General features: G+C 41.6%; 1 protein-coding gene across 4 annotated transcripts; it reads left to right on the plus strand.

The window, feature by feature from the left end:
• On the plus strand, window positions 1–24,074 carry LOC115174460 (Golgi resident protein GCP60). Of its 4 annotated transcripts, none has more exons than XM_029732998.1 (8): window positions 1–294; window positions 14,053–14,194; window positions 14,547–14,687; window positions 14,812–14,970; window positions 15,103–15,277; window positions 19,559–19,778; window positions 20,294–20,581; window positions 20,882–24,074. In XM_029732998.1, the coding sequence occupies exons 1-8, from the start codon at window positions 39–41 to the stop codon at window positions 21,094–21,096; spliced, it is 1,596 nt and encodes a 531-aa protein (XP_029588858.1). In that variant the 5' UTR covers window positions 1–38; the 3' UTR covers window positions 21,097–24,074. The 4 variants fall into 4 exon arrangements, with proteins under 4 accessions (XP_029588858.1, XP_029588859.1, XP_029588860.1 ...); XM_029732999.1 differs by having other exon boundaries at window positions 20,297–20,581; XM_029733000.1 differs by having other exon boundaries at window positions 19,559–19,757.
• Window positions 24,075–27,159: the final 3,085 nt, after the last annotated feature.

The raw sequence follows: 27,159 nt of genomic DNA on the forward strand, positions 1-27,159 counted from the left end.
AGTAGGTACGTGGCCGCTTCAGGCAGCTGACATTCTGCATGATGGCGACAGAGGTTCAGAGCGCCGACCTCAACAATGGCAGTTCTAGCCGGCTCGAAGTCTCCATCGACGGCCTCACCCTCAGCCCCGATCCCGAGGGCGAGCAAGTCGCTGAACCTGACCCCGAGCATGATACCGAGGACCAGAGCACCACCGACGATAGGGAAGAAGGCGAGTCTTCCAAAACCACGATAGAGAGGAAATGGGGCTTTGGTTTGCTGGAGCTATACAGACTAGCCTTGAAATTCTTCAAAGGTATTTTCTATTCGTATTTGATAATAAAAATGTATAATAGCATTTATTCACGATTTGACTAGGTAACGTTAGATAGCTTTTTCATCCCTGTGTTCATTGTTTTCTTGCGGTGCACTAACTAACATTTAACTAAACGTTAGCTAGCTAGCCACTTGCTAATGATGCTTGGCTAACTGACAAAATGCCACAGCAAATTTGAGGTTTTTCATCAATCAGAATCTCTGAATTCCAATGATTGCTGGATGGTGTCTCTTGTTGTTCAGACAACGCAAGAATAAAGGGCTAACTGTAATGTTTATAGTCCAGATTAAAGATGAGGCGACAGTTAACTTGACATGTAATGTGTCGATATGGTCATGTGGATCCTCCACGTAGCTAGCTAGCTGTCAGTCTCTAGAGTCTAGTGAATGAGAATCCAGTTACTAGTTTGACTGGTATGTGGCAGGCACACACCCTCCACTAACCCATGATCATGTCTCAGTTCCATTACACATTGGACGAAGGGTCTTCTGTATGGGGGAGTATCGTTACGAGCCCCACTGCCATATCTCCATGTTACTGCCCGTGTTTACAGTCGACTACCTGTGCTAATTAGCGATCTGCATCTCCTAACACCTGTGTATAAACGGAAGATGGACGCCACAAGCGTGTTACTGAAAAATACGGTTGGCAGCAACTGTGTTAAAACAGGACAGTAAGTGTGTATTTTGCATATATGAAAGTAGAGGGATTTATGTTTCTAGAACAATACCGCAATTGACAACCGATACATTTTAGATGGAGTATTTGGCTGTTTTGGCTTCCAGAGCCAATTCACCTTCAAACATAGCCTCTACGAATCATATCTAACCTGTAGGCTCACTTTTAAAACATTGGTCAAACATTGGTTGAATTAGCTTCATTTTAACGTACTTTTCCTGTTGTCTGCAGTTTTTGTCCTTATGTAGGAGGTAATCTGAGACAAAGTATCCACGGAGTAGTGTTAGTAACCAGACTTTCAGTACACTGGTCTGTATATCGGTTTTCTATTTCCGGTTTGTATTTTCAATACCAATGCAATTTGCTCACGACTTGCACAATATGTCATTAATGGCTGAGGTTGATTTACATTTTATTAGGAGTTATTTTAGTCCAAGGGCTAGTCTTCCAAGAGTCCTTAAGAAATGTAAAAAACAGACAGAACATTATCCCACACAATCAGCTGGCAAATTTAACAAGCACTAGCAGCTTATTGCGAGGTAACTTCCTTCGGTCTACAAAGTTTGATTACATTCGGCTATTGTTTACATATTGTACATCTCATGAAATACCTTACTAGATACAAGCGCTAGATTATCTTGGCACCTCAAGAAGTCGAATAAACAATACTTTACTGTGGACATTTGATCTCCACTACCTTCCGGTAAAAGGACCAACAGCACGGACGACCAGTAAAGTAAACTCAAATATTATTTTATTCAACGTTCTGGCTTGTAGAGCCTTACATCCTTTTTTTACTGTGACTTCTTTCAGACTGACAAAGTATGTGGACACCTGCTCGTCGAACATCTCATTTCATTGGCATTTATGGGCATAAAATCATGGGAATTAATAGGGAGTTGGTCGCCCCTTTTGCTGCTATAACAGCATCCAATCTTCCGGGAAGGCTTTACACTAGATGTTGGAACATTGCTGCTGGGACTTTCTTTCCATTCAGCCACAAGAGCAATAATGAGGTCCAGCACTGATGTTGGGCAGTTAGGTCTGGCTCCCAGTCAGCGTTCCAATTAATCCCAAAGGTGTTCAATGTGGTGGTCAGGGCTCTGTGCAGGTCAGTCAATTTCTTCCACACCGATCTTGACAAACCATTTTTAAGGTGAATCTCGCTTTGTGCACGGGGGCATCGTCATGCTGAAACAGGAAAGGGACATTCCAAAAAGTTTGAAGCACAAAATCGTCAAGTGTCATTGAATGCTGTAGCATTAAGATTTCCCTTCACTGGAACTAAGGGGCCAATCCCGACCCATGAAAAACAGCCCCAGACCATTATTCCTCCTCCACCAAATTGTACAGTTGGCACTATGCATTGGGGCAGGTAGCGTTCTTCTGGCATCCTCCAAACTCAGATTCGTTCGTCGGACTGCCAGAAGGTGAAGCGTGATTCATTGCTCAGGAGAGCACATTTCCAATGATCCAGAGTATGGCGGCGAGCTTCAAATCATTTCAGCCGACACTTGGCATTGTGCATGATGATCTTAGGATTGTATGCTGCTGCTCGGCCATGGAAACCCATTTCACATAGCTCCCTTTCAACAGTTCTTGTGCTGACGTTGCTTCCAGAGGCAATTTGGAATACGGTAGTGAGTATTGCAACCGACGATAGCCCTTAAAAATTGTCTAAGCGCTTCAGCACTCGGCGGTCCCGTTCTGTGAGCTTGTATGGCTTACCACTTCACAGCTGAGCCGTTGTTGCGCTTAGACGTTTCCACATCACAGTAACAGCACTTACAGTTGACCCGGGGCAGCTCTAGCAGAGCAGAAATTTGACTGACTTGTACAGTCGTGGCCAAAAGTTTTGAGAATTTCACAAAGTCTGCTGCCTCAGTTTGCATGATGGCAATTTGCATATACTCCAGAATGTTATGTAGAGCGATCAGATGAATTGCAATTAATTGCAAAGTCCCTATTTGCCATGCAAATTAACTGAATCCCCCCAAAAAACATTTCCACTGCATTTCTGCCCTGCCACAAAAGGACAAGCTGACATCATGTCATTGATTATCTCGTTAACACAGGTGTGAGTGTTGAAGAGGACAAGGCTGGAGATCACGCTGTCATGCTGATTGAGTTCGAATAACAGACTGGAAGCTTTAAAAGGAGGGTGGTGCTTGGAATCATTGTTCTTCCTCTGGCAAACATGGTTACCTGCCGTCATCATTGCTTTGCACAAAAAGGGCTTCACAGGCAACGATATTGCTGACAGTAAGATTGCACCTAAATCAACCATTTATCGTCTCATCAAGAACTTCAAGGAGAGCAGTTCAATTGTTGTGAAGAAGGCTTCAGGGCGACCAAGAAAGTCCAGCAAGCACCAGGACCGTCTCCTGAAGTTGATTCAGCTGCGGGATCGGGGTACCACCAGTACAGAGCATGCTCAGGAATGGCAGCAGGCAGGTGGCGGGTGGACAAACAAAACCCCATAAACTCCAAGCATTTATTATGCAAGAATGGGCTGCCATCAGTCAGGATGTGGCTCAGAAGTTAATTGACAGCATGCCAGGGCGGATTGCAGAGGTCTTGAAAAAGAAGGGTCAGCACTGCAAATATTGACTCTGCATTAACTTCATGTAATTGTCAATGAAAACCTTTGACACTTATGAAATGCTTGTACTTATACTTCAGTATTCGATAGTAACATTTGACAAAAATATCTAAAGACACTGAAGCAGCAAACTTTGGAAATTAATATTTGTCATTCTCAAAACTTTTGGCCATGACTGTAGGTGGTATCTTATGACAGTGCCACATTGAAAGTCACTGAGCTCTTCAGTAAGGCCATTCTACTGAAAGTCTTTGTCTATGGAGATTGCATGGTTGTGTGCTCAATTTTTATATGCCTGTCAGCAACTAGTGTGGCTGAAAGAGCCAAATCCAGTAATTTGAAGGGGTGTCCACAAACGTTTGTGTATATATAGTGTAAGTCTGTTTATGCAACTTTAAACATAACATGTGAGGTTCTATAAGGAATAACTTTGGGCTCCTTTAGTCCATTATTCGGCTAACCCTCTACTGCCATTCATACGTCCAGTTACAGTGGAGGAGGCGGATTTGCACACTGAACAAAAATGCAACATGCAACAATTTCTACGATTTTTACTGAGTCACAGATCATATAAGGCAATCAGTCAATTTAAATACTTTCAATAGGCCCTAATATATGGATTTCACATGACTGGGAATACAGATATGTTTCGGTTGGTCACAGAAAAACAAAGTAGGGGTGTGAATCAGAACCAGTCATTTGGCTCGTGCAACGTGACACCTCCTTCACATGGAGTTTATCAGGCTTTTAATTGTGGCCTGTGGAATGTTATCCCACTCTTCAATGGCTGTGTGATGTTGCTGGATATTGGCGGGAACTGGAACACGCTGTCGTAAACGTTGATCCAGAGCATCCCCAACATGCTCAATGTGTGACATGTCTGGTGAGTATGCAGGCCATGGAAGAATTGGGCTATTTTTTTAGCTTCCAGGAATTGTTTACAGATCCTTGCTACATGGGGCTGTGCATTATTATGTTGGAACATGAGGTGATGTTGGCATGTGAATGGCACGACAATGGGCCTCAGGATCTTGTCACGGCATTTCTGTGCATTCAAATGGCTATCGATTTAAAATGCATTTGTTTGTGTTGTCCGTAGCTTATGCCTGCTGATACCATAACCCCAGTGCCACCATAGGGCACTCTGTTCACAACGTTGACATCAGCAAACCGCTTGCCCATACGTCTGCCGTCTGCCTAGTACATTTGAAACTGGGAGTCATACGCTGGATAAGTGTGTTCTTCATGGGTCAGTAACAATCGAAGGTGAGCATTTGCCCACTGAAGTGGTGAGGACAACGAGCACTCAGATGCGCTTCCCTGAGACTGTTTCTGACAGTTTGTGCAGAAATTCTTTGGTTGTGCAAACCCACAGTTCCATCAGCTGTCCGGGTGTCTGTGTCCCGCAGGTGAAGAAGCTGGATGTGGAGGTACGTGGTCTGCGGTTGTGAGGCCGGACGTACTGCCAAATTCTCTAAAACGACAGAGGTGGCTTATGGTAGAGAAATTAACATTAAACTCTCTGGCAACATCTCTGGTGGACATTCCTGCAGTCAGCATGCCAATTGCACATCCCTCAACTTGAGACATGTGGCATTGTGCTGTGACAACTGCACATTTTTAAAGTGGACTTTTATTGTCCCCAGCACAAGGTGCAGCTGTGTAATGATCATGCTGTTTAATAAGGATCAGACTTTTTTTTCTGCCTAAATGAACATACCCAAATCTAACTCTCTGTAGCTCAGTACCAAGGATTTGCATATTGATAATATTTGAAAGGAAATACTTTGATGTTTGTGAAAATGTGAAATGAATGTAGGAGAATATAACACACTTGATATGGTAAAGATAATACAAACAAAAAAACGTGTGTAAAAATGTTTTTTTTTGTTCTGTCATCTTTGAAATGCAAGAGAAAGGCCATGCATTGAGAGGGGATTCTCAATGTTGTCCTGAAGATGGCAGCAGTGTGTGCAAAGTTTCAGACTGATCCAATGAATTACTAAACTACACAATATTTTGTATCAAGTCTGCCAGGAGTTTGCCCAAATGTGCCGACTTGGTCAATTCATACATTTTCAAGTACATAACTGTAGAGAACCGTACAAAAATGCTATTACACACTCCCAGGAATGTCGTCATACATGATGGATCATGAGCTTCCCATCAGAAAATACACTAACCTTCACATCTAGATGGCCGGGCGGGGTGGGTGTGGAGCCAGAGAGACCACTGTGGTCGAACTGTAGAACCCAGTTTGTACATTTTGAAAATAAAAATGTATTTTATCACTGGGACTCTCAGGATGAGAGCAAGATTACTGAATATAAGTACATTATTTACCTTCAGGGGTGAATGTATCAAACCAGTTGCCGTTAGAAGTGGGTTTTTTTTTTTATGCACCATCCTCAAACAATAGCATGGTATTTTTTTTCTTTAATAGCTTCTGTAAATTGGACACTGCTGTTAGCTTAAATTCTTGTTAATCTTTCTGCCCATATAAGTCATGTCTATGTCCCAGAATTGGCTGTTTACAAAGTCATTCTAGTCACATTATCACATATTGAGCAACAACTGTCCTGGCTTAGGGACACCGATCCCGTAGAGGTTAATCAGCTTCTTATGCCACACCTGTCAGGTGGATGGGTTATCATCTTGGCAAAGGAGAAATGCTCACTAACAGGGATTTAAACAAATTTGTGCGCAAAATTGATTTCAGTTCATGAAATGTCAAGTTTATATTTGTTTTTAGTATATAAATTAAATATTCTTCAAGAATCAATGGGTACATATCTTATGCCTCATGAGCTTAGTTCAACTGTCATACCCCAATGGGTACATATCTTATAAATGCATCATGAGCTTAGTTCAACTGTTATACCCCATCAGAAGCCAAAATATAAGCTTGTTTACTCAGTTCCACACTAGGCTCAACGTGGTTATAACTTATCATTTTGATATCATGCATGGTCAGTCATTGCATCCATTGCTCTATGAATTTTAGAGCGCTTTCATTTATCCAACCCCATCCCTCAGCTTTCTACCAAAATCAGTTAGTAAGCTTTGTTAAAGTTTAAACTGCTGATTGCAACTTAAAAAAAAAAAAGGTTCTTCATTTCTGACTAAATATATATATATTTTTTATCATAGTTTTGACACCTTTTTCAAGCTTTTAAATGAAATCAAGCTAGACCATTAAACTTTTTTGGGCTAGGCGTCCCGCTAGTGGGACAACTTCCGGTGAAACTGGAGGGTCAGCAATTCAAATAACTAATCATAAACATTTTGGTACATATCTGTCTTATATCGGTTGAAAGCTTAAATTCTTGTTAATCTAACTGCACTGTCCGATTTACAGTAGCTATTACATCAAACATGCCATGCGATTGTTTGAGGACGGTGCCCCAGATCCCCAAAAAATTTCCACCGGCACAGGTTTCATAAATTCTCAATTGGCGATAAAAAATTTTTTTTTTTTTTTTTTATAAATATTCACTTTTTGAAAGTCTTCCTCTGATTTGTCATCCAAAGGGTCCCAGCTATAACATGTAGTGTCGTTTTGTTAGATAAAAACCTTCTTTATATCCCAAAAGTCAGTTTAGTTGGTGCCATCGATTTGAGTAATCCACTCTTTCAACATGCAGAGAAAGGAATCCAAAAATCTACCCCTAAACTGTTTCAACAAGTCAAAATAAGTTTCTATTTACTCCTCAGATACCCTAAAATGTAATCAAACTATAATATTTCTTACGGAAATAAGAATGTTCAATAGGAAACCGATTTTAGCAGGTGCGTCCTGTCTTTATGGCGTGCGCAAACATGAATTTCCAAGACTGTGTGCCCGCCATTTTTGAAGTTACAAGCCTGAAACCTTGAACATAGACTGCTTACACCCTGTGGAAGCCATAGAAATTGCATCCAGGGAGATATTTTCAGTATGCCCTTTATACTGGCCATTCTAAGAGAATGGGCTCTCAAAAAAGAAAAATTCCGGTTGGTTTTTCTTTGAATATTCCTCTACCATATCTATTGTGTTATTCTCCTACATTATTTTAACATTTCTACGAACTTAAGTGTTTTCTTTCCAATGTTACCAATTATATGCATATCCTGGCTTCAGGGCCTGAGCAACAGGCCGTTTACTTTGGGCACGTCATTCAGGCGGAAATTGAGAGAAAAAAGGGGCCTAGCCCTTTAACCTTTTCCAGTGATGAACTTGGATGTCTAATCCAGGGTAGGCCGTCATTGTTGATAACAATTTGTTCTTAACTGACTTAAATAAAAACAATTATGGTATGATGAAGTATGGAAAATGGGTGAACTTTGAGCATCTCTATGTCCTGAATGTTTTTGGATTCTAAAAGTAACTTCTGCCAACAAATATTAACACTTCATGTGAAGTTTTAGTTTCATGAGCTGAAATTCAAGAAGATGGCACCGATAGACATGGCAGCTCTGCTTCTAGCTCCTAAGCAACTTTGCAGTATTTTTTTTGTGTGTTATTTATTACATTAGGGAAAGGAAAGGGGGATACCTAGGCAATTGTACAACTGAATGCATTCAATTAGTCCAGAACGTTTTGTGTTATTACATACACCTGGAAATAACTTTTGGATATCAGAGCAGCAGTAATTTAACAGCATTATGACCAGAAATACAACTTTCCCGAGTTAGATCTTTTATTCTTACCCCCCAGGGCAATTTAACTTATCCCAGAAGCTGCTCCAAGATGCCACAGATAGGGAAAATGTATATTTTTATACAAAAACTCTTGACCGTTGTTACTCTCCCTCCCAGGAAGGCTACAAGGCCCTCCCCCGTCCTCCCTTTGGCAAATCAGATCACGACTCCATTCTGCAGAAACTCAAGCAGGAAGTACCCGTGCTAAGGTCTATTCAATGCTGGTCTGACCAGTCAGAATCCATACTTCAAGATTGTTTTGATCACGTGGACTGGGATATGTTCCAGGTTGTCTCTGAGAATAACATTGACGTATACACGGACACGGTGATGACTTCATCAGGAAGTTTATAGGAGATGTACGCACTGTAACTGTTAACCTACCCAAACCAAAAATCGTGGATAGATTGATTGCGGCTTTTGCGCAAAACTGAAAGCGCCAACCACCGCATTTAACCACGGCAAGGTGACTGGGAATATGGTTGTATGTAAACCGACCTACTCGATTCGGTCTTATGTAACAACATTTGAAATTGTTTTTTACATAGGATAAAATTTGACTCGGAGCTAGAAAATTGTAATATCATTCACTACAGTTAAGGAACAATGAGAAAGTAATTCTGCTTTGATGGTTGATTAACTTGTTACCTCACTTTGAAGAAAATGGCCCTTGAATGTTTTGGTACACCCACTGGAGAGCTTTTCTTTGTCTACACCCTTCATTGTTCTCACCCTCTTAAACTTGAGCCCCACCCAGCTCTTTAAGGTTTGTGGCCATGTACTAAACAACCAAAGATTTCAAGACTAAAGGCTGGTTTATACTACGGGTGTGTTCGTAAATTCAATCTAGAGTGCCAGAGTGTGCTCAGGGTGCGCTCTGGGCTTTCTTAAACTAAGCGTTGTCAGATTGTCCGTTCGTAAATTCTGAGCTATTCTCTCTTGGAGCACACACGGAAGGCTCTGGCTGAGGAGTAGGGTTGATCCGAGCGTTCTGACCTAACAGCTGTCAAGCACCTAAGCGAACTTGCTGACGTTGGCTAGCTTGCTAGCTACTTCTAGACAGAAATGAGGGAACAGCTCATTCTGACCATTTTACTCGTCCTAGCAGAGCTGGTTAGGCTGTTTATATGTCATCCAGACCAAATCGTTGGTGACGGCAACTGTGCTGCTGGCAACAATTTTAATTATGCTTTTTGGCCAATGTTTACTGACACTGGCCATATTCAACGGGTGTTGAGCATTTGTAAATTTGCCCGTTAGACGAGTGGTCTGAAATCGGAGTAGATAGCCAGAGTGAATTTACCAGCTACGTCTATCGACGGGTGTCGCAGTGACCTCATTAACCTGTTGGGGCTAGGGGGCAGTATTTGCACGGCCGGATAAAAAACGTACCTGATTTAATCTGGTTACTACTCCTGCCCAGTAACTAGAATATGCATATAATTGTTTGATTTGGATAGAAAACACCCTAAAGTTTCTAAAACTGTTTGAATGGTGTCTGTGTATAACAAAACTCATATGGCAGGCAAAAACCTGAGAAGATTTCATGCAGGAAGTGGCCTGTCTGACAAGGTGTTGTTCTTCTTGTCTCTGTTTTTTGAAGACTGAGGATCTTTGCTATAACGTGACACTTCCTACGGCTCCCATAGGCTCTCAGAGCCCGGGAAAAAGCTGAATGATATCGAGGCAGCCCCAGACTGAAACACATTATCGCCTTTGGCAAGCGGCCGATCAGAGGACAATGGGCTTAGGCGCGTGCACGAGTCGACCCCGTGCTTTATTTTCTTTCGTCTATTTACCTAAACGCAGATTCCCGGTCGAAATATTATCGCTTTTTTACGAGAAAAATGGCATAAAAATTGATTTTAAACAGCGGTTGACATGCTTCGAAGTACAGTAATGGAATATTTAGAATTTTTATGTCACGAAATGCACCGTGCTCGTAACCCTTATTTACCCTTTCGGATAGTGTCTTGAACGCACGAACAAAACGCCGCTGTTTGGATATAACTATGGATTATTTGGGACCAAACCAACATTTGTTTTTGAAGTAGAAGTCCTGGGAGTGCATTCTGACGAAGAACACCAAAGGTAATCAAACTTTTCTAATAGTAAATCAGAGTTTGGTGAAGGCTAAACTTGCTGGGTGTCTAAATAGCTAGCCCTGTGATGCCGGGCTATCTACTTAGAATATTGCAAAATGTGCTTTCACCAAAAAGCTATTTTAAAATCGGACATATCGAGTGCATAGAGGAGTTCTGTATCTATAATTCTTAAAATAATTGTTATGCTTTTTGTGAACGTTTATCGTGAGTAATTTAGTAAATTGTTAGTAAATTCCCCGGAAGTTTGCGGGGGGTATGCTAGTTCTGAACGTCACATGCTAATGTAAAAAGCTGTTTTTTTTATATAAATATGAACTTGATTGAACAAAACATGCATGCATTGTATAACATAATGTTCTAAGATTGTCATCTGATGAAGATCATCAAAGGTTAGTGCTGCATTTAGCTGTCTTCTGGGTTTATGTGACATTATATGCTAGCTTGAAAAATGGGTGTCTGATTATTTCTGGCTGGGTACTCTGCTGACATAATCTAATGTTTTGCTTTCGCTGTAAAGCCTTTTTGAAATCGGACAGTGTGGTTAGATTAACGAGAGTCTTGTCTTTAAAATGGTGTAAAATAGTCATATGTTTGAAAAATTGAAGTTTTCGGATTTTTGAGGAATTTGTATTTCACGCCACGCCCATCATTGGATATTGGAGCAGGTGTTCCGCTAGCGGAACATCTAGATGTAAGATGTTAATGATCCCCATTTAGCTGCTGACAAGGCAGCTGCTACTCTTCCTGGGGTCCAGCAACATTAATAGTTATATACAGTTAAAATTATGACTTTACATTTCATAATACTTTACCCAATACATTTAGTGTGTTCCCTCAGTCCACTACTCCACTATCACATATTTACAATACAACATCCATGTGTACGTGTGTGTCTGTGTTTTGTGTCTGTACAGTCCCCACTGTTCAATATGGTATATTTGTAATGTTTTTTTAAGTCCTGTTCTACTGCTTGCATCAGTTACCTGATGTGGAAAAGAGTTCAATGTAGCCATGGTTCTATGTAGTACTGTGCACCTCCCATAATCTGTTCTTGACTTGAGGATTTTGAAGAAACCTTTGGTGGCATGTCTTGTGGGATATGCATGGTTGTCCGAGCTGTGTGCTAGTAATTTAAACAGACACCTCAAAGTATTCTGCATGTCAACATTTCTTACAAAAATAAGTAGTGATGAAGTCTCCTCAAATTTGAGCCATGAGAATGGCTCAAATGCATATTATTGTTAGTGTACTTTTAAGGGCCAGCCATGCTGCCCTGTTCTGAGCCAATTGTATTTTTCCGAGGTCCCTCTTTGTGGCATCTGACCACATGACTGAACAGTAGTCCAGGTGCGACAACTACAGCCTGTAGGACCTGCCTTGTTGATAGTGTTGTTAAGGCGGCAGAGCTTTATTTTGGAAAGACTTCTCCCCATCTTAGCTAATGTTGTATCAACATGTTTTGGCCATGACCGTTTACAATCCAGGGTTACTCCAAGCATTTTAGCCACCTCAACTTGCCCAATTTCCACATTTTATTTATTACAAGATTCAGTTGCGGTTCAGGGTTTAGTGAATCATTTGTCCCAACTACAATGCTTTTAGTTTTTGAAATGTTCAGGAATTTATTCCTTGCCACCATTCTGAAACTGCAGCTCTTTAAGTGTTGCAGTGATTTCACTCGCTGTAGTAGCTGACATGTATAGTGTTGCATCATCCTCATACATAGGCACACTGGTTTTACTCAAGGCCAGTTAAATTTCATTAGTAAAATTGATAAAAGTAAGGGCTTAGGCAGCTGCCCTGGGGAATTCCTGATTCTACTTGGATTATGTTGGAAAGTCTCCCATTAAAGAACACCCTTCTGTTTGACAGGTAATGCTTTATCAACAACATAGCAGGGGGTCTAAAGCCATGACATATACATTTTTCCATCAGCAGACTGTGATCAATAATGTCAAAAGCTGCAAAGAAAAAACAACACAGCTCCCACAATCTTTTTAGCATGAATTTCTCAGCCAATCATCAGTCATTTGTGTAAGTGCTGCGCTTGTTGAATGTCCTTCCCTACAAGCGTGCTGAAAGTCTGTCAATTTGTATACTGTAAAATAGCATTGTGTCTAATGTTTTTTTCCCAAAAAAGTTTACTAAGGGTTAGTAATAGGTTGATTGGTCGGCTATTTGAGCCAGTAAAGGGGGCTTCACTATTCTTGGGCAGCAGAATTACTTTTGCTTCCCTCCAGGCCTGAGGGCTCAGACTTTCTAGTAGGCTTAGATTGAAGATATGGCAAATAAGAGTGGCAATATCGCCACTGTTATCCTCAGTAATTTTGCAACCAAGTTGTTAAACACCAGTGGCTTGTCATTGTTGATAGACAACAATCATTTTTTTACATCTTCCACACTCTATGGAATTTGTAGTGTCAGCATTTGTTGCTGGCATGTCGTACCCAAGTTTGCTAATCTTGCCAATTAAAAAATAAAGGAATTGGCAATGTCAGAGAAATACATGTTTCTGTACCAAATTGTACAGCTAGAAGCATTTTGGGGGGGTGGTCCTGGGCAGAAACTGCTGTCTTACCACCTAGCTAGTTAGCATTATCATCTACAAACGAGAGACTACCATGTAAACAATCTGCATATCTAACTTTAGCTAGCTAACCGTACCTAGTTGAAGTAAAAGCATTGAGCATCTTGTTGGGGTTTATGCAGTGTCGCTACATGATGTTATCGTTAGATTCCTTTGAGTACAAAACAGTCCAAATTCAGATGTAAGGTAGCCTTGTTAGCTGCTAGCTTGAACATTGAACACACTAAGGTTAGTAGCTAACGTAGCTAGCAGGCAAAAAACGCAACCCAACACTTATCTAACGTTACCAGTCCATTAGAACGGTGGCCATGTCAGTTACTCTTCCATCGGTTAAAATTAATACAATGTTTATCATGTTTATGGATTGGTCATGAGCAGTCTTTCTTGCTTGTTTTTATCTTTTGTGGTCGAGTTGATTCAGATCCAAGAACAGAGAATGATGCTTGTTGGCTTCGTCTGCTCTTTTTGTTTCTGCCGGCTGAAGCGTTAGGTTGCAAGTGACTTTCACTTTCTCTCCAGCACTGGGGCAGTAGGGTCATTCGAGTAGGCGGATTAGCACAGAGACACACCTAGCATAAAAGTCCAGCCCAAGGCGGCTCAGGGCTCTACCGCCTTGTTTTTGTTCAAAGTGAAAACACTACACAAGAAGTGGGGAGGCATAGGTTCACCCACAATCTGCGGATTTCTGCTTTAATACAGTCACAACATTGTGTAAACAGGTTCTAAAGTTGGACTCCTATTCTTCAGTGAAGCTGTGCATTGCAGTCATTGCTAATTTCTCCCAAAGGGCATTGGCAATATAAGAAGTGCACATTTAGAGAGCGTGTCTTTCTCTCTTGTCATTTGATCTTGTCTAAATTGAGGTTTTTCTATGACAAAGGTCAGACATGGCTAACTTCTTTGCTGACTCTATACACTGTAAAAGGGACATGTCAGTCACCATTCGCTAGCAACACACTTAGCAACACGATGTTCTGTGTGCCATTTCCAATATAGGCCTGTGTAGCAATGAATGATCAACATATTATTTGCCTTGATAGTGTATTGCAGAGTCTAGGCCATTAGCTGGTTTGTCTTGTCCTCAGATAAGGATGGCAAGGCCTTCCACCCCACCTATGAGGAGAAGCTTCGTCTGGTGGCCCTCCACAAGCAGGTGTTACTGGGGCCATACAACCTCGACGCCTCTCCAGAGGTGGGCTTCTTTGACGTCCTGGGAAATGATCGCAGGTAACCTCCCCTGTGTGTGTGTGTGTGTGTGTGTGTGTGTGTGTGTGACTTTTTAACTCCAGCTGACACTCCAGCCCTAGTGCTGCTGCTGTGTTTCAGGAAACGTGAGGAAACAGTTTGGAATCAGAGCTTTTCCTCTTCACGTTTTATCAAGATTTTTCACAGCTCCGTGTGAAAAGAAAGTTGTCCCCCATCTCTATCTCCCGCTCATTTAAATTCAAAGGGGCTTTATTGTCATGAGAAACATACGTTTACATTGCCAAAGAAAGTGAAATAAACAAAAGTGAGAAGAGAATTTTTTTTAACATCTACAGTACAAAAAAACGATACTATCCCTCTTTCCCCTCTGTAGGAAAGAGTGGGCTGCTCTGGGTAACATGGAGAAGGAGGAGGCTATGGTGGAGTTTGTCAAGCTGTTGAACAAATGCTGTAATTTATTTGCACCCTATGTCACCTCCCACCAAATAGAGAAGGATGAGCAGGAGAGGAAACGGTAAGATGTCCAGGAGGACAGACATTTCTGCCCATCACAGCAACATGGTGGAAACTAGCCTAGGAGTTAGGGAGTTTACTCAAGTTTGGCGTGTTTTTGTCTCTTTCCTTCCATCTCACCTCAGGAGGGAGGAGGAGGAACGACAGCGCCGGGAGGATGAAGAGAGGGAGCGACAGAGGCAGGAGGAGGAGAGACGGATGATCAAAGAGGAGGAGAGGCTGAAGAGGGAGGAGGAGGAGAGGAGGCAGTTGGAGGAGGAGAGGCTACGGGTGGAGCAGCAGAAGTGAGTAGTGTATCTGTGTGTGTATGATACATTATCAATTTCTTTAGCTACAGTGTTTATGTAGTCCAGTTTTCGTTGAAGGAAGGGTGATGAGTTGACTCTCTCCTCCATCCTCCCCCTCCCTGTGTGCAGACAGCAGATCATGGCAGCACTGAATGCCCAGACGGCGGTGCAGTTCCAGCAGTATGCTGCCCAGCAGTACCCAGAGAGCCCTGAGCAGCAGCTGGGTCTCATACACCAGCTACAGGAACAACACTACCAACAGTACATGCAGCAGCTCTACCAGGTCCAGCTGGCACAACAACAGGTACACACAACATTCTATGCACCTCCCATCTTCCTCAAGCAAGTGGGTAGGCCAATGACATCACATCAGATCAACTCCTTGAATGATTTTTGGTTTTTGAATGAGTTTTCTTTCAAGCCACCTACAAATTTCTGTAATGAATAAAATATTACCACTACCTTTTTAAAGCCAAACACAATTTAACACCATCACAATCGCTTTTGTCTTTTAAACGCCCACACCAGTAGGAATCCACTTTTTTGAGCTGAAAGACGATGACCAGAGCTTACCCAAGTCAATAAGTCATAGTTTTAGTCTAAGTATGACATATGGTAGGTGTTCCAATGGCATGCATTGAAATGCGTGGCTTTCTTTTGCAAAATAACTATGAATTAACGGACATATTTTCAAATAATTGTCAACCTACAGTGCCTTCAGGAAGTGTTCGTACCCCTTGACTTATTCCACATTTGCTTTTACAGCCTGAATTCAAAAGTGATTAAATTTTTTTTTTTTTACCCAGCTAAACACAATACCCCATAATGATCAATTGAAAACATGTTTGTAAATATCTAATTTTTCATAAGTATTCACACCCCTGAGTCAATACTTTGTAGAAACACCTTTGGCAGTGATTGCAGCTATGAGTCTTTTTTGGGTAAGCCTTTTAAGAGCTTTCCACACCTGGATTGTGCAACATTTGCCTATTATTCTTTTTTTAAATTCTTCAAGCTCTGTCAAATTGGCTGTTGAATGGCACACACACAATCCATCTCTCAATTGCCTCGAGGCTTAAAATCCTTCTTTAACCTGTTAGAGCTAGGGGGCAGTATTTACACGGCCGGATAAAAAACGTACCCGATTTAATCTGGTTACTACTCCTGCCCAGTAACTAGAATATGCATATAATTATTGGCTTTGGATAGAAAACACCCTAAAGTTTCTAAAACTGTTTGAATGGTGTTTGAGTATAACAGAACTCATATGGCAGGCAAAAACCTGAGAAGATTTCATGCAGGAAGTGGCCTGTCTGACAAGGTGTTGTTCTTCTTGCCTCTGTTTATTGAAGACTGAGGATCTTTGCTATAACGTGACACTTCCTACGGCTCCCATAGGCTCTCAGAGCCCGGGAAAAAGCTGAACGATATCGAGGCAGCCTCTGGCTGAAACACATTATCGCCTTTGACAAGTGGCCGATCAGAGGACAATGGGCTTAGGCGCGTGCCCGAGTCGACCCAGTGCTTTATTTTCTTTCGTCTGTTTACCTAAACGCAGATTCCCGGTCGGAATATTATCGCTTTTTTACGGGAAAAATGGCATAAAAATTGATTTTTAAACAGCGGTTGACATGCTTCGAAGTACGGTAATGAAATATTTAGAAATCTTTTGTCACGAAATGCGCCGTGCGCATGACCCTTATTTACCATTCGGATAGTGTCTTGAACGCACAAACAAAACGCCGCTGTTTGGATATAACAATGGATTATTTGGGACCAAACCAACATTTGTTATTGAAGTAGAAGTCCTGGGAGTGCATTCTGACGAAGAACACCAAAGGTAATCAAACTTTTCTAATAGTAAATCGGAGTTTGGTGAAGGCTAAACTTGCTGGGTGTCTAAATAGCTAGCCCTGTGATGCCGGGCTATTCTTTCACCAAAAAGCTATTTTAAAATCGGACATATCGAGTGCAATTGTTATGGTTTTTGTGAACGTTTATCGTTAGTAAATTCGGCGGAAGTTTGCAGGGGGTATGCTAGTTCTGAACGTCACATGCTAATGTAAAAAGCTGGTTTTTGATATAAATATGAACTTGATTGAACAAAACATGCATGTATTGCATAACATAATGTCCTAGGTGTGTCATCTGATGAAGATCATCAAAGGTTAGTGCTGCATTTAGCTGTCTTCTGGGTTGTTGTGACATTATATGCTAGCTTGAAAAATGGGTGTCTGATTATTTCTGGCTGGGTACTCTGCTGACATAATCTAATGTTTTGCTTTCGTTGTAAAGCCTTTTTGAAATCGGACAGTGTGGTTAGATTAACGAGAGTCTTGTCTTTAAAATGCTGTAAAATAGTAATTTGTTTGAGAAATTGAAGTAATAGCATTTCTAAGGTATTTGAATAACGCGCCACAGGATTCCACTGGTTGTTACGTAGGTGGGACGATTTCGTCCCGCCGGCCCTAGAGAGGTTAACGTCACTAGGGGGTGTGGGACGATAGTGTCCCACCTGGCCAACATCCAGTGAAATTGCAGAGCGCCAAATTCAAAAACAGAAATACTCATTATAAACATTCATGAAACATACAAGTGTTATACATGGGTTTAAAGATAAACTTCTTGTTAATCCAACCACGGTGTCAGAATTCAAAAAGGCTTTACGGCTAAAGCATACCAGGCGATTATCTGAGAACAGCGCCCAGCAGACAAATCATCACAAACAGTAACAAGCCAAGTAGAGGAGTTAGACACGTCGGAAATAGTGATAAAATTAATCACTTACCTTTGATGATCTTCATATGTTTGCACTCACAAGACTCTCAAGACTCCCATTTACTCAATAAATGTTTATATCCAAAATCCAAGAACCTTTTTGTTCAATAATCCACTGTCTCAAACAACATCCGGTGAAATTGCAGAGCGGGAAACTCAACAAAACAGAAATTCTCATAATTAACATACATAAAAGATCCAAATGTTATACACCAGCTTAAAAATGAACTTCTTGTTAATCCAACCGCTGTATCAGATTTCAAAAAGGCTTTACGGCGAAAGCAAACCATGCGATTATCTGAGAATAGCGCCCAGCAGACAAATCATTACAAACAGTTAGCCGCCAAGAAGAGGAGTAACAAAAGTCAGAAATAGCGATAAAATGTATCACTTACCTTTGATCTTCTTATGGTTGCACTCCGAAGACTCCATATTACACAATAAATGTTCGTTTTGTTCGATAATGTCCCTCTTTATGTCCAAAAACCTCCGTTTTGTTGGTGCGTTTTGTTCAGCAATCCATTGGAACAAAGCGCGGTCACAACAGACAGACGAAAAATCTAAAAAGTACAATAGAATTTCATAGAAACATGTCAAACGGTGTTTAAAATCAATCCTCAGGTTGTTTTTGTCATCAATAATATTTCAACCGGACAAAAGCTTCGTCAATAGAAAAGGAGAAACAAGAAAGGGGTGCGCTGGACTCATGTCTGGAAATTTCCATTGTCCACTCATTGAAAGTGCTGTGTCTCCCTCATTTTTCAGATTAGAAACCTGAAACAATGCCTAAAGACTGGCCACATGTAGAAGAAGCCATAGAGATCGTGAACTGGGTCCTAAGTCTTTGTATGGTGGATAGGCTTTCAATGGAAAAACAGCCTTTCAAAATAATAGTACTTCCTGGATGGATTTCCCTCAGGTTTTCGCCTGCCATATCAGTTCTGTTATACTCACAGACATTATTTTAACAGTTTCGGAAACTTTAGAGTTTTCTATCCAAATCGACCAATTATATGCATATCCTAGCTTCTGGGCCTGAGTAGCAGGCAGTTTACTTTGGGCATGCTTTTCATCCAAAATTCTGAATGCTGCCCCCTACCCTAGTGAAGTTAACCTGTCTTCTCCCCTTCATCTCCACTGATTGAAGTGGATTTAACAAGTGACATGAATAAGGGATCATAGCTTTCACCTGGTCAGACTGTCGTGGAAAGAGCAGGTGTTCTTTTGTACACTCAGGGTATTAGCCCATACAGCTACAAGGATGCACTTACATGAGATGTTTAGGACCTCATATTGAAACTTATAGAGACCCCAACTGATGTATAGAACCTTAGAATCTTAAGTATCTACTTTGGTTGAGATACAAGCATCATGAAACCTCTAACACAAATTCATTTTACTTAGTCCAAAAAACAGATTTTCACCAACTTGCTTACCACTTTTTCCACGTAGTTTCTTCCTTCAATGTCCATGAAATGATGACCTCTTCCTAAATATTTGGTAAATTATTAATTTTATGTATGGTTTCCTAGAAACAAGGGTGGCTCAATTTATCCCACTCTCCCCTATTTATACTTGGGATATCGCTTTTCAACAGGAAAAGTTCAGAAATAGCTGGAGGACGTCTTTAAACACTGATACTAAAACATTTCCCTAATTAGAGATTTTATCAACTTGTGTTTTCTTTCATTTTTTATGAAGAGATTTTTTTGTGAGCATTAAGGGAAATTATGAGATTATACAGAAATGTCTTAATTCTGCTGCCCCAGTCATTGACCCTCCGTTTCCCCCTCCCTCACCCTTCCAGGCAGCCTTACAGAAGCAGCAGGAGGATGCGGTGGTGAAGGCCACCCTGGAGGCCACTAGTGAGCCTGTAGCTGCAGCGCTCCCGGCTAGAGAGAAGGTCCCCTTGCTCAATGGCCAGTCAGACTCCCACTCTGAGGGCATGGACAGAGAGCCAGAGCGTTTAGAGCCTGCTGAGGAGGCCACTGAGAATGGGCCAATAGGTACACGCACGCAAAGGCCAGGTACAAACACACATGCATGCACGCACTCACACCGGCCAAGTGTATGTGTGTGTGTATATATATATATATATATACGCACGCATTCCAAATTGTAATGTGATGCCTTACTCTACACTTGGTGATGCGACTTTGGGGATCAGAAAGGGATGAATAGGTGTAAGGGATACGTGAAGGACTCCACCCTAACCCTTCGATTGGCTAAGAAGTTGCTGGCCAGGACAGGATGCCAATTTCTGGTTTGTAATCAAGCCATGGAATCCATTCATCGATTACAGCAGAGTATCTCTGCCTACTTTGTTATCATGCATAGAACAAGGAGACAGTGTGCCAGTATAGCCCTAAAGCCAGTACTGCATCATCTAGTGAAAATGAAAGGAACTTTTACTACTCAAAATCATAAATGTGTTTGTATCCTGTATTTTTCTGAAATGTTGTACCTGAGAAATGGATGTACATTGTGCATAATCTGCCACTGTTATATTTACACACCCCTCTCATTCCCTTCTCTCCCCTAGCAGACTCTCCCCCGGTCATAGCAGCCCCCTCCATGTGGACGCGACCCCAGATCAAGGACTTCAAGGAGAAGATTCGGCAGGATGTGGACAGTGTGATCACGGTGGGGCGTGGCGAGGTAGTGACAGTGCGAGTGCCCACCCACGAGGAGGGCTCCTACCTCTTCTGGGAGTTTGCCACGGACCACTACGATATCGGCTTCGGAGTCTTCTTTGAGTGGACAGATGCCGCCAATGCCTCGGTCAGTGTGCACGTCAGCGAGTCCAGCGACGAAGACGAGGATGAGGAAGGTGAGGAGCGGAAGATGAGATGCTTGCTGGATTTTTAATGGGATGTTATGGGTTCTTTCGCGAGACCCAGGATACAGTTCTACTGAGGGCTTATACCTGCTTGTTTGTCATAGTTAATATTTTTGAATGTCTTAAACATAGCCCCTTATTGTTAATGTGTATGGTCCTTTCATACTGCTAGAAAAACACTAGGCGGCTATTCACTGAAAGCCACCTCAGACCAGATGAATATAATCTTGTAGTGTGATCCAGTAGTTACTGACCAGCCCTCCTGATGGTCTGTGTTCCCTCTATTTCCAGGTGAGCCCCCTAGTGAGGAGGAGAAGGCTAAGAAAGAGGCAGGGAAGCCGCAGGTGGATGAGATAGTGCCGGTGTATCGGCGGGACTGTCACGAGGAGGTCTATGCCGGCAGTCACCAATACCCTGGCCGTGGGGTCTACCTTCTCAAGTTCGACAACTCTTACTCTCTTTGGAGGTCAAAAAGTGTCTACTACAGAGTCTACTACACCAGATAAGCCTGGAGGAACTACAGGAGGCAGGGAGTGTGTGTTTGAAGAGAGGAAGGGGAGATGAGATGAGATGATCTGTTCTGGACTAGATCTCCAGAGGGCGATAGAGTTGCGTCAGACTCCCGTTGGAGATGGGACTCCTGTCTGTTTGTGTGTGTGTGTGTGTGTGTGTGCTTACACCTCATTGGAGCCTGTGGAGTCCGGGAGGTAGTTAACCCTGTAGTGTATTCACCACCTGTCGTCTTCTCGCTCTTAGAGATCAACTCTAGGACTTTCTTGTATTTAATGGCCATCTTTACTGCCCAAACATCATCTAACCCTAGTCTGCCCTGTCATGTCATTGTTATGGCTGTGCTTCTCTCTGAGTGAGACACTCCTTAACCTGAGTTTTTAAATTTAACACAACTGAAGTCCATACAGGGTTGGGGTTTTGTCCAATGAGAGAAGTCATTGATCAAACGGAGTCCAAACAAAGTGACACACTACACTACAGCACCATGCCTTTGTACTACAGAAGGAGTCCCTCATAGACCACCATGGAGTAACACTAAAACACACTCATCTGAACACAGTCAGTTACTCCTCAAGTGGCAACGCTTCTATTGAAAGAGGTACGCCCAAATCCACATTAGCCCCTACCAGCTACATACTTCTGGAGATCTGAGAGGGTTGGATTTAAGACATAAGCAATATTGCAGAATTTCTAGTATAGCCTGTCCTAGGCCATGGTGGAGCTATTATCATATTGATATTATCTAAGCAATCCTTTCAGATCTCCACAAGTGCAAAAGGGGGAGGGGCTAGGGATTCATTTGGGATTGTACACTGTTCAACTGAGCGAAGGATGATGAAGAGGAAGGGGTTGGAAGAGGGATATGACATGTATATTGAAAAGTTCGGTATCTCAAAATGGAATGCTGAAAAAAAGCAAGATTGTGTCTAAAAAGCATAATTCATATTTATTATTCACCCTTGTAGTGTAGGATCATTTTTGTGTCTGTATAATATTTGGGTGTAATTCATCTCCAAACAGTGGCCTCTCTGCTTCAGGAGACATGTCTCTCTAGTCTTTAGATGCCTCCTTTCCTTCATGGCCACTGATCTCAAAGGACATGAGGTGAAAATTATAAGGATGGAAACTTACCCATCTTTCCCTATCAGTGGCTATGAAGGACAGGGGACAAGGAAAGCAATCCATTAAGGTGTATTGGGACACCCCCCATGTCTGTTCTGAAGGAGACTGGGCATTGTCATCTATTGATCACTCTGTGTGTTGAGTTTGTCCATGGACTGGAGATGCTAATCTGATTTCATACATACGAACTGCCGGCTAATAACTTAGAGGGAATCATCAGTTGAAACAATAACAAATTGAAATCCCCACCCCTGTTTCAGTAAAAAGCTGAGGGATAGGGCTGGAGAAAGGTAACCACTCTCAAAATTCATTGACAGAGCTATGGATGCAAGGACTGACCGACCATGGTTAGTTTTAACCATATATAGTGCTTGTTTACATTTACTTTGTTTACCAACATTGGAGTGAAACAAGCCTATATTTGAAGTTTTGATGGGTTATGACAGTTGAACTAAAGTCATGAAGAATTTAACTTAGAAATGCCTCAAGAATCAATGGGAATATTTCATTAATTCTGAAGTCCGAAGAGGGATGATGCAACTGCAGATTCCCCTTTAAGATGAGTTTTACTGTGACATCTCTCTAGCATTTGATCTTTCTGTCCTAATTGATGGATTGATTCCGATTTTCCCTCTCAAATATGACTGTCTGCTATCTCTAATAAACTGAGATGGTCACGTCTAGCTCTCTAGTCATCCATGTCTCTTGTTGAGAGTAATCGGTTACTAACTGAACTCAGACTGAGCTCTGAAGGTGTATTTTTCTTTAACTCTTACTGTATGCTCTCTTAGTTGTTTATTTTGTTGCCATTATTTGGTATTGTCCAGTCAGATGTTCCTCCACATTGCATCTGCATGCTTTGTGTTTCACTTGAAGTCAAAGTCAGATAGCCACCAGGGTTTGTTTTATTTAAAGAAGAAAAAATATTTAACCTTTTATTTAACTAGGCAAGTCAGTTAAGATCAAATTCTTATTTACAATGACGGCCTACTCCGGCCAAACCGTAACCCGGACGAGGCTGGGCCGATTGTGCGCCGCCCTATGGGACTCCCAATCACAGCCGGTTGTGATATAGCCTAGAATTGAACTCGGGAGCTGATGATTCTGTATGAATTGTTCTTCTTTGAAATACTTTTTCAATGAATCATACTATTGTTTGGTTTCTGATGGGTTTCCAAGTCTCCTTTCCATTCAAAGATGCCTGACATTACCTTAACACTTAATAACGTCCGCTGTGCCGAGGTTGGTTGCACAGTGTCATCAGACGGGCTCATCAACAGGGGTCAGAAAGAGAGTGAAATAGAATAAGGTCTACCGGTAAGCCAATCACCAACTCCCTCTCCTCATTTTAGTTCATACTGGTTGACTTGTGTCAAGTGATAGGATTGGAATGTGGCAATGGTTTTGACCCAGAAATTGAGAAATACATCATGCAAGGCACTATTGATGGTAAAGCTAGTTAGGAGCTACAAAGTTCAAGAAATCCCCATTATTGAGGTCTTTCATTGTGTTCTGTTCATTTGAAGTACTTTTGCTCACCAACTTTAAGCCTAATGATACAGATTGTTCTAGCCTTGTATATCATTATATAAATGGGTTTAAGTGTGGGTTCTAGAGATGGAGGGGGGGGGCATGAGTTGATGCACTGCAAAGTATGGAGAAGGGGATATTATGTACATTGTTCCCAAAAATAGTCAAACTCTAAAGTGTAAACTGAAAGACTGGATGAAATGTGGGGGGAAAAAAGCTCATCCATTTTTGTATTGCTTTCACTTTTTTTGATCTGTATGAGTTTAAAGAAGAATCTGGCATATTTAATATTGATTAAACTTATGTTCATCTCTATTAACTGAATGTCATTTTATTCTCACATTTAAAAAATGTAAATGTAAAACATCTACAGTTAGTGTGTTCAACTCTATTACAGCCAAGGTTTTATTTAAATTACTCCTTCTGTCTCACTATGCCTGGGGGTGGAGTCAATCTAGGAAGATACAATCACACATCTCGACAGGAGAAACTGCCACTCCACTTCCCATATAAGGGGCTGCAGTCTGCTCATTTCTTAATTTTATTTTACCCTCACATGCCCTAAGGATGCCCCCAGACTCCTACGGGAGGGTTTTTATATGGACTACTTCCACGACAGAATCAAGAAAGCCCACGCTCCTGTACATTTCTAAAGTGTTTTAAATGTCAGCATTTCAACCAAACAGTACAACATTGCACAGAAGACACCTGGTGTGGAGGGGGACACTGCCACAACCTGCACTGAGGAAACATGATGCACAGTGTGCCAACTGTGGAGTGTTCTAGAGTGCCCACATAGAGCTGCAGGAGGAGGGAGGGAAGGAAGCGCCTGAACCACCTGAGGGTACTTTGCAGAAAAGGAGGAGCCACGACTAGAACAGCCAGAGCTACATCCGGCCGCTCTGAGTATGAACTTGGGTAGGTATCATGTCAGAACTTCAGACCGTTTAAAACCTTGCAATCAAGATGGCATACAGACACCCCACGTACACAAACGCACTACATACATTAACTTACAGGACTGAGAACAGTAGAGGAGAGGATGGCTGTTCTGGGGTGCAGGTTTACCCTCTGAAACCCATGATTTGGGAGGAACATGCTGACCTGCCTAGATTTTTATCCAGCACTCCCCTCTCTGTGCTTAACTATTGGGCATATTTATCACTTTTAAAACCATTTTAAAGTGGATATCTGATGCAATGCAATAGCCTTCCCTGTAGCTCAGTTGGTAGAGCATGGTGTTTGCAACGCCAGGGTTGTGGGTTCGATTCCCACGGGGGGCCAGCACAGGGGGGAAAAAAATAATAATGTATGCATTCACTACTGTAAGTCGCTCTGGATAAGAGCGTCTGCTAAATGACTAAAATGTAAATGTAAAAATGCAATTTATTGTGATATTATCCACTCTTACTCCCTCTGATAGGCACCACAGTAGAAGCTGACATTTTAACAACCTAAATGGCAGTTTTACTTCATTGTAAATAGATATTTTTTTCACACAATGGAAACAACATAAGCAATAACTGCGACCATTCATCACACTTTCAAAAATCACTAACCACCGCTCCCCTCCCAGTATCCGAAAGAACAAGTTTCCATCACCTACTTTCTAATCAAGTTATTTACCTCTTCCCTCAAACCAAGTCCCCTTACAAACCTGGTTTAGGGTATCCTATCCCTTCCCTTTAAACCTAAACCAGGTTCTTATCCTCTACCCAACCCCTCCACTATTTTTATTTTATGTTAAGAAAATGGATTTGTCTAATTTTACATTTCAAATAATTTTGAGGAAGAAACAAGGAGAGGGCATGAAGCCCTGAGATGTGCCTACCAGTCACAAAGTTTGCCGTCATCCCATCTTCATCTTTTGACACAAAGCTGTCACAGAGAGAACAATAGAGCGAGACCTAAAGAGCAGCCCTTCAAGGGTATTTCCACTTCTCTGTGGCTGATGGCATCTCCTACTGCCGAGCCCCAACGATGACTGCTGTCTCGTCCCGGAAACAAAGAGGACCTGGCTGGCTTCCTCCAACACTTCACAGGTGGACACACACACGGAGGACTGTGACAGACCACAGATCTGCTCACAGTGGGAACACCCAATCCACAACTTCACCTTCACAAGTACACTACCGTTCAAAAGTTTTGGGTCACTTAGAAATGTCCTTGTTTTCCATGAAAACATACATGAAATTAGTTGCAAAATGAATAATAATATAGTCAAGACGTTAACAAGTTTATAAATAATTGTGTCTATCAAAGAATCCTCTTGATGGGCACTTCTTACTTACCATACGGTCAAGCTGCTCCCACAACAGCTCAATAGGGTTGAGATCCAGTGACTGTGCTGGCCACTCCATTATAGACAGAATACCAGCTGACTGCTTCTAAACTAAATAGTTCTTGCATAGTTTGGATATAATATAAATAATAGCAGTACAATCTTATACATGCATGCTCATATTTGAAAGACCTAGCAAGGCTAAAAGCATGTCAGCCCAGCCTGCTCAGTTCATTGGAATCGTAAAAAAGAAGAGAAAACATCCTAAATATATCGCAAGACCAGTCCTTTTTTTATGTCCATTACATGCAAAACATATTTCATGTAGTCCTCATTATATCCTGTTATATTCCAACAAAAAAGGAACATAGATTCTAACGGCCACTAATGACTGCAAGTAAAAAAAAATCTTAGGCATCACATTATATCCTGTTGTATTCCTGTTTTATTGTGCCATGGCTGTGCCAGAGCTGACCGCAAGCCACTCTCTTATGGGAAGGCATACTCAAGTTCAACTCACAATCGACTCCGACACAGCCACGGCACGACAGCCAAGAGCACATGCAGTACTGACAAATCCAGAGCGAGGTAACCTGTAAAACCAACCCTCTCTCCACCCATACACATGTTTTTTATTCCAGGGTCGTTGCTCTGTCACCTCGGCTGTATTACACCTAGGCCTATATCATTAGGATCAAGAATATAAAAGGTAGCATAAATAGCTTATATAGAAATATATATATACACACGTCTCTCACTTAGAGAAGTGCTTCCATAAGACAACTACTGTATTTGTTCTACCGTTAACTTGAATTACTGTATCCCAGTGTTAACAAGCCCGCCACACACTAGACACAACAACCTTGTTGACAATACCTAATCCATCCATTTGGTGGTGTGTATCGGAAGAATAATCATCCTTTACATTTTTTATATTGAGATGTATTTTTTAAATGTAAAAGGGTAATACCAATTATTTTAGGATCGTATAGGCCTATTCCAATGGAGAACCTATGCAGGTTTTTTAAATTATATAATCCTTTATCCTAGCCCTATAATACACCTATTCATTTTTATTAAGAATAAGCTGGACATTAAGTTTTATCTTAAAAGCTAATCATTT

This window comes from Salmo trutta, chromosome 35 (genome assembly GCF_901001165.1).
Source record: "Salmo trutta chromosome 35, fSalTru1.1, whole genome shotgun sequence".
Classification (NCBI taxonomy): Eukaryota; Metazoa; Chordata; class Actinopteri; order Salmoniformes; family Salmonidae; genus Salmo; species Salmo trutta.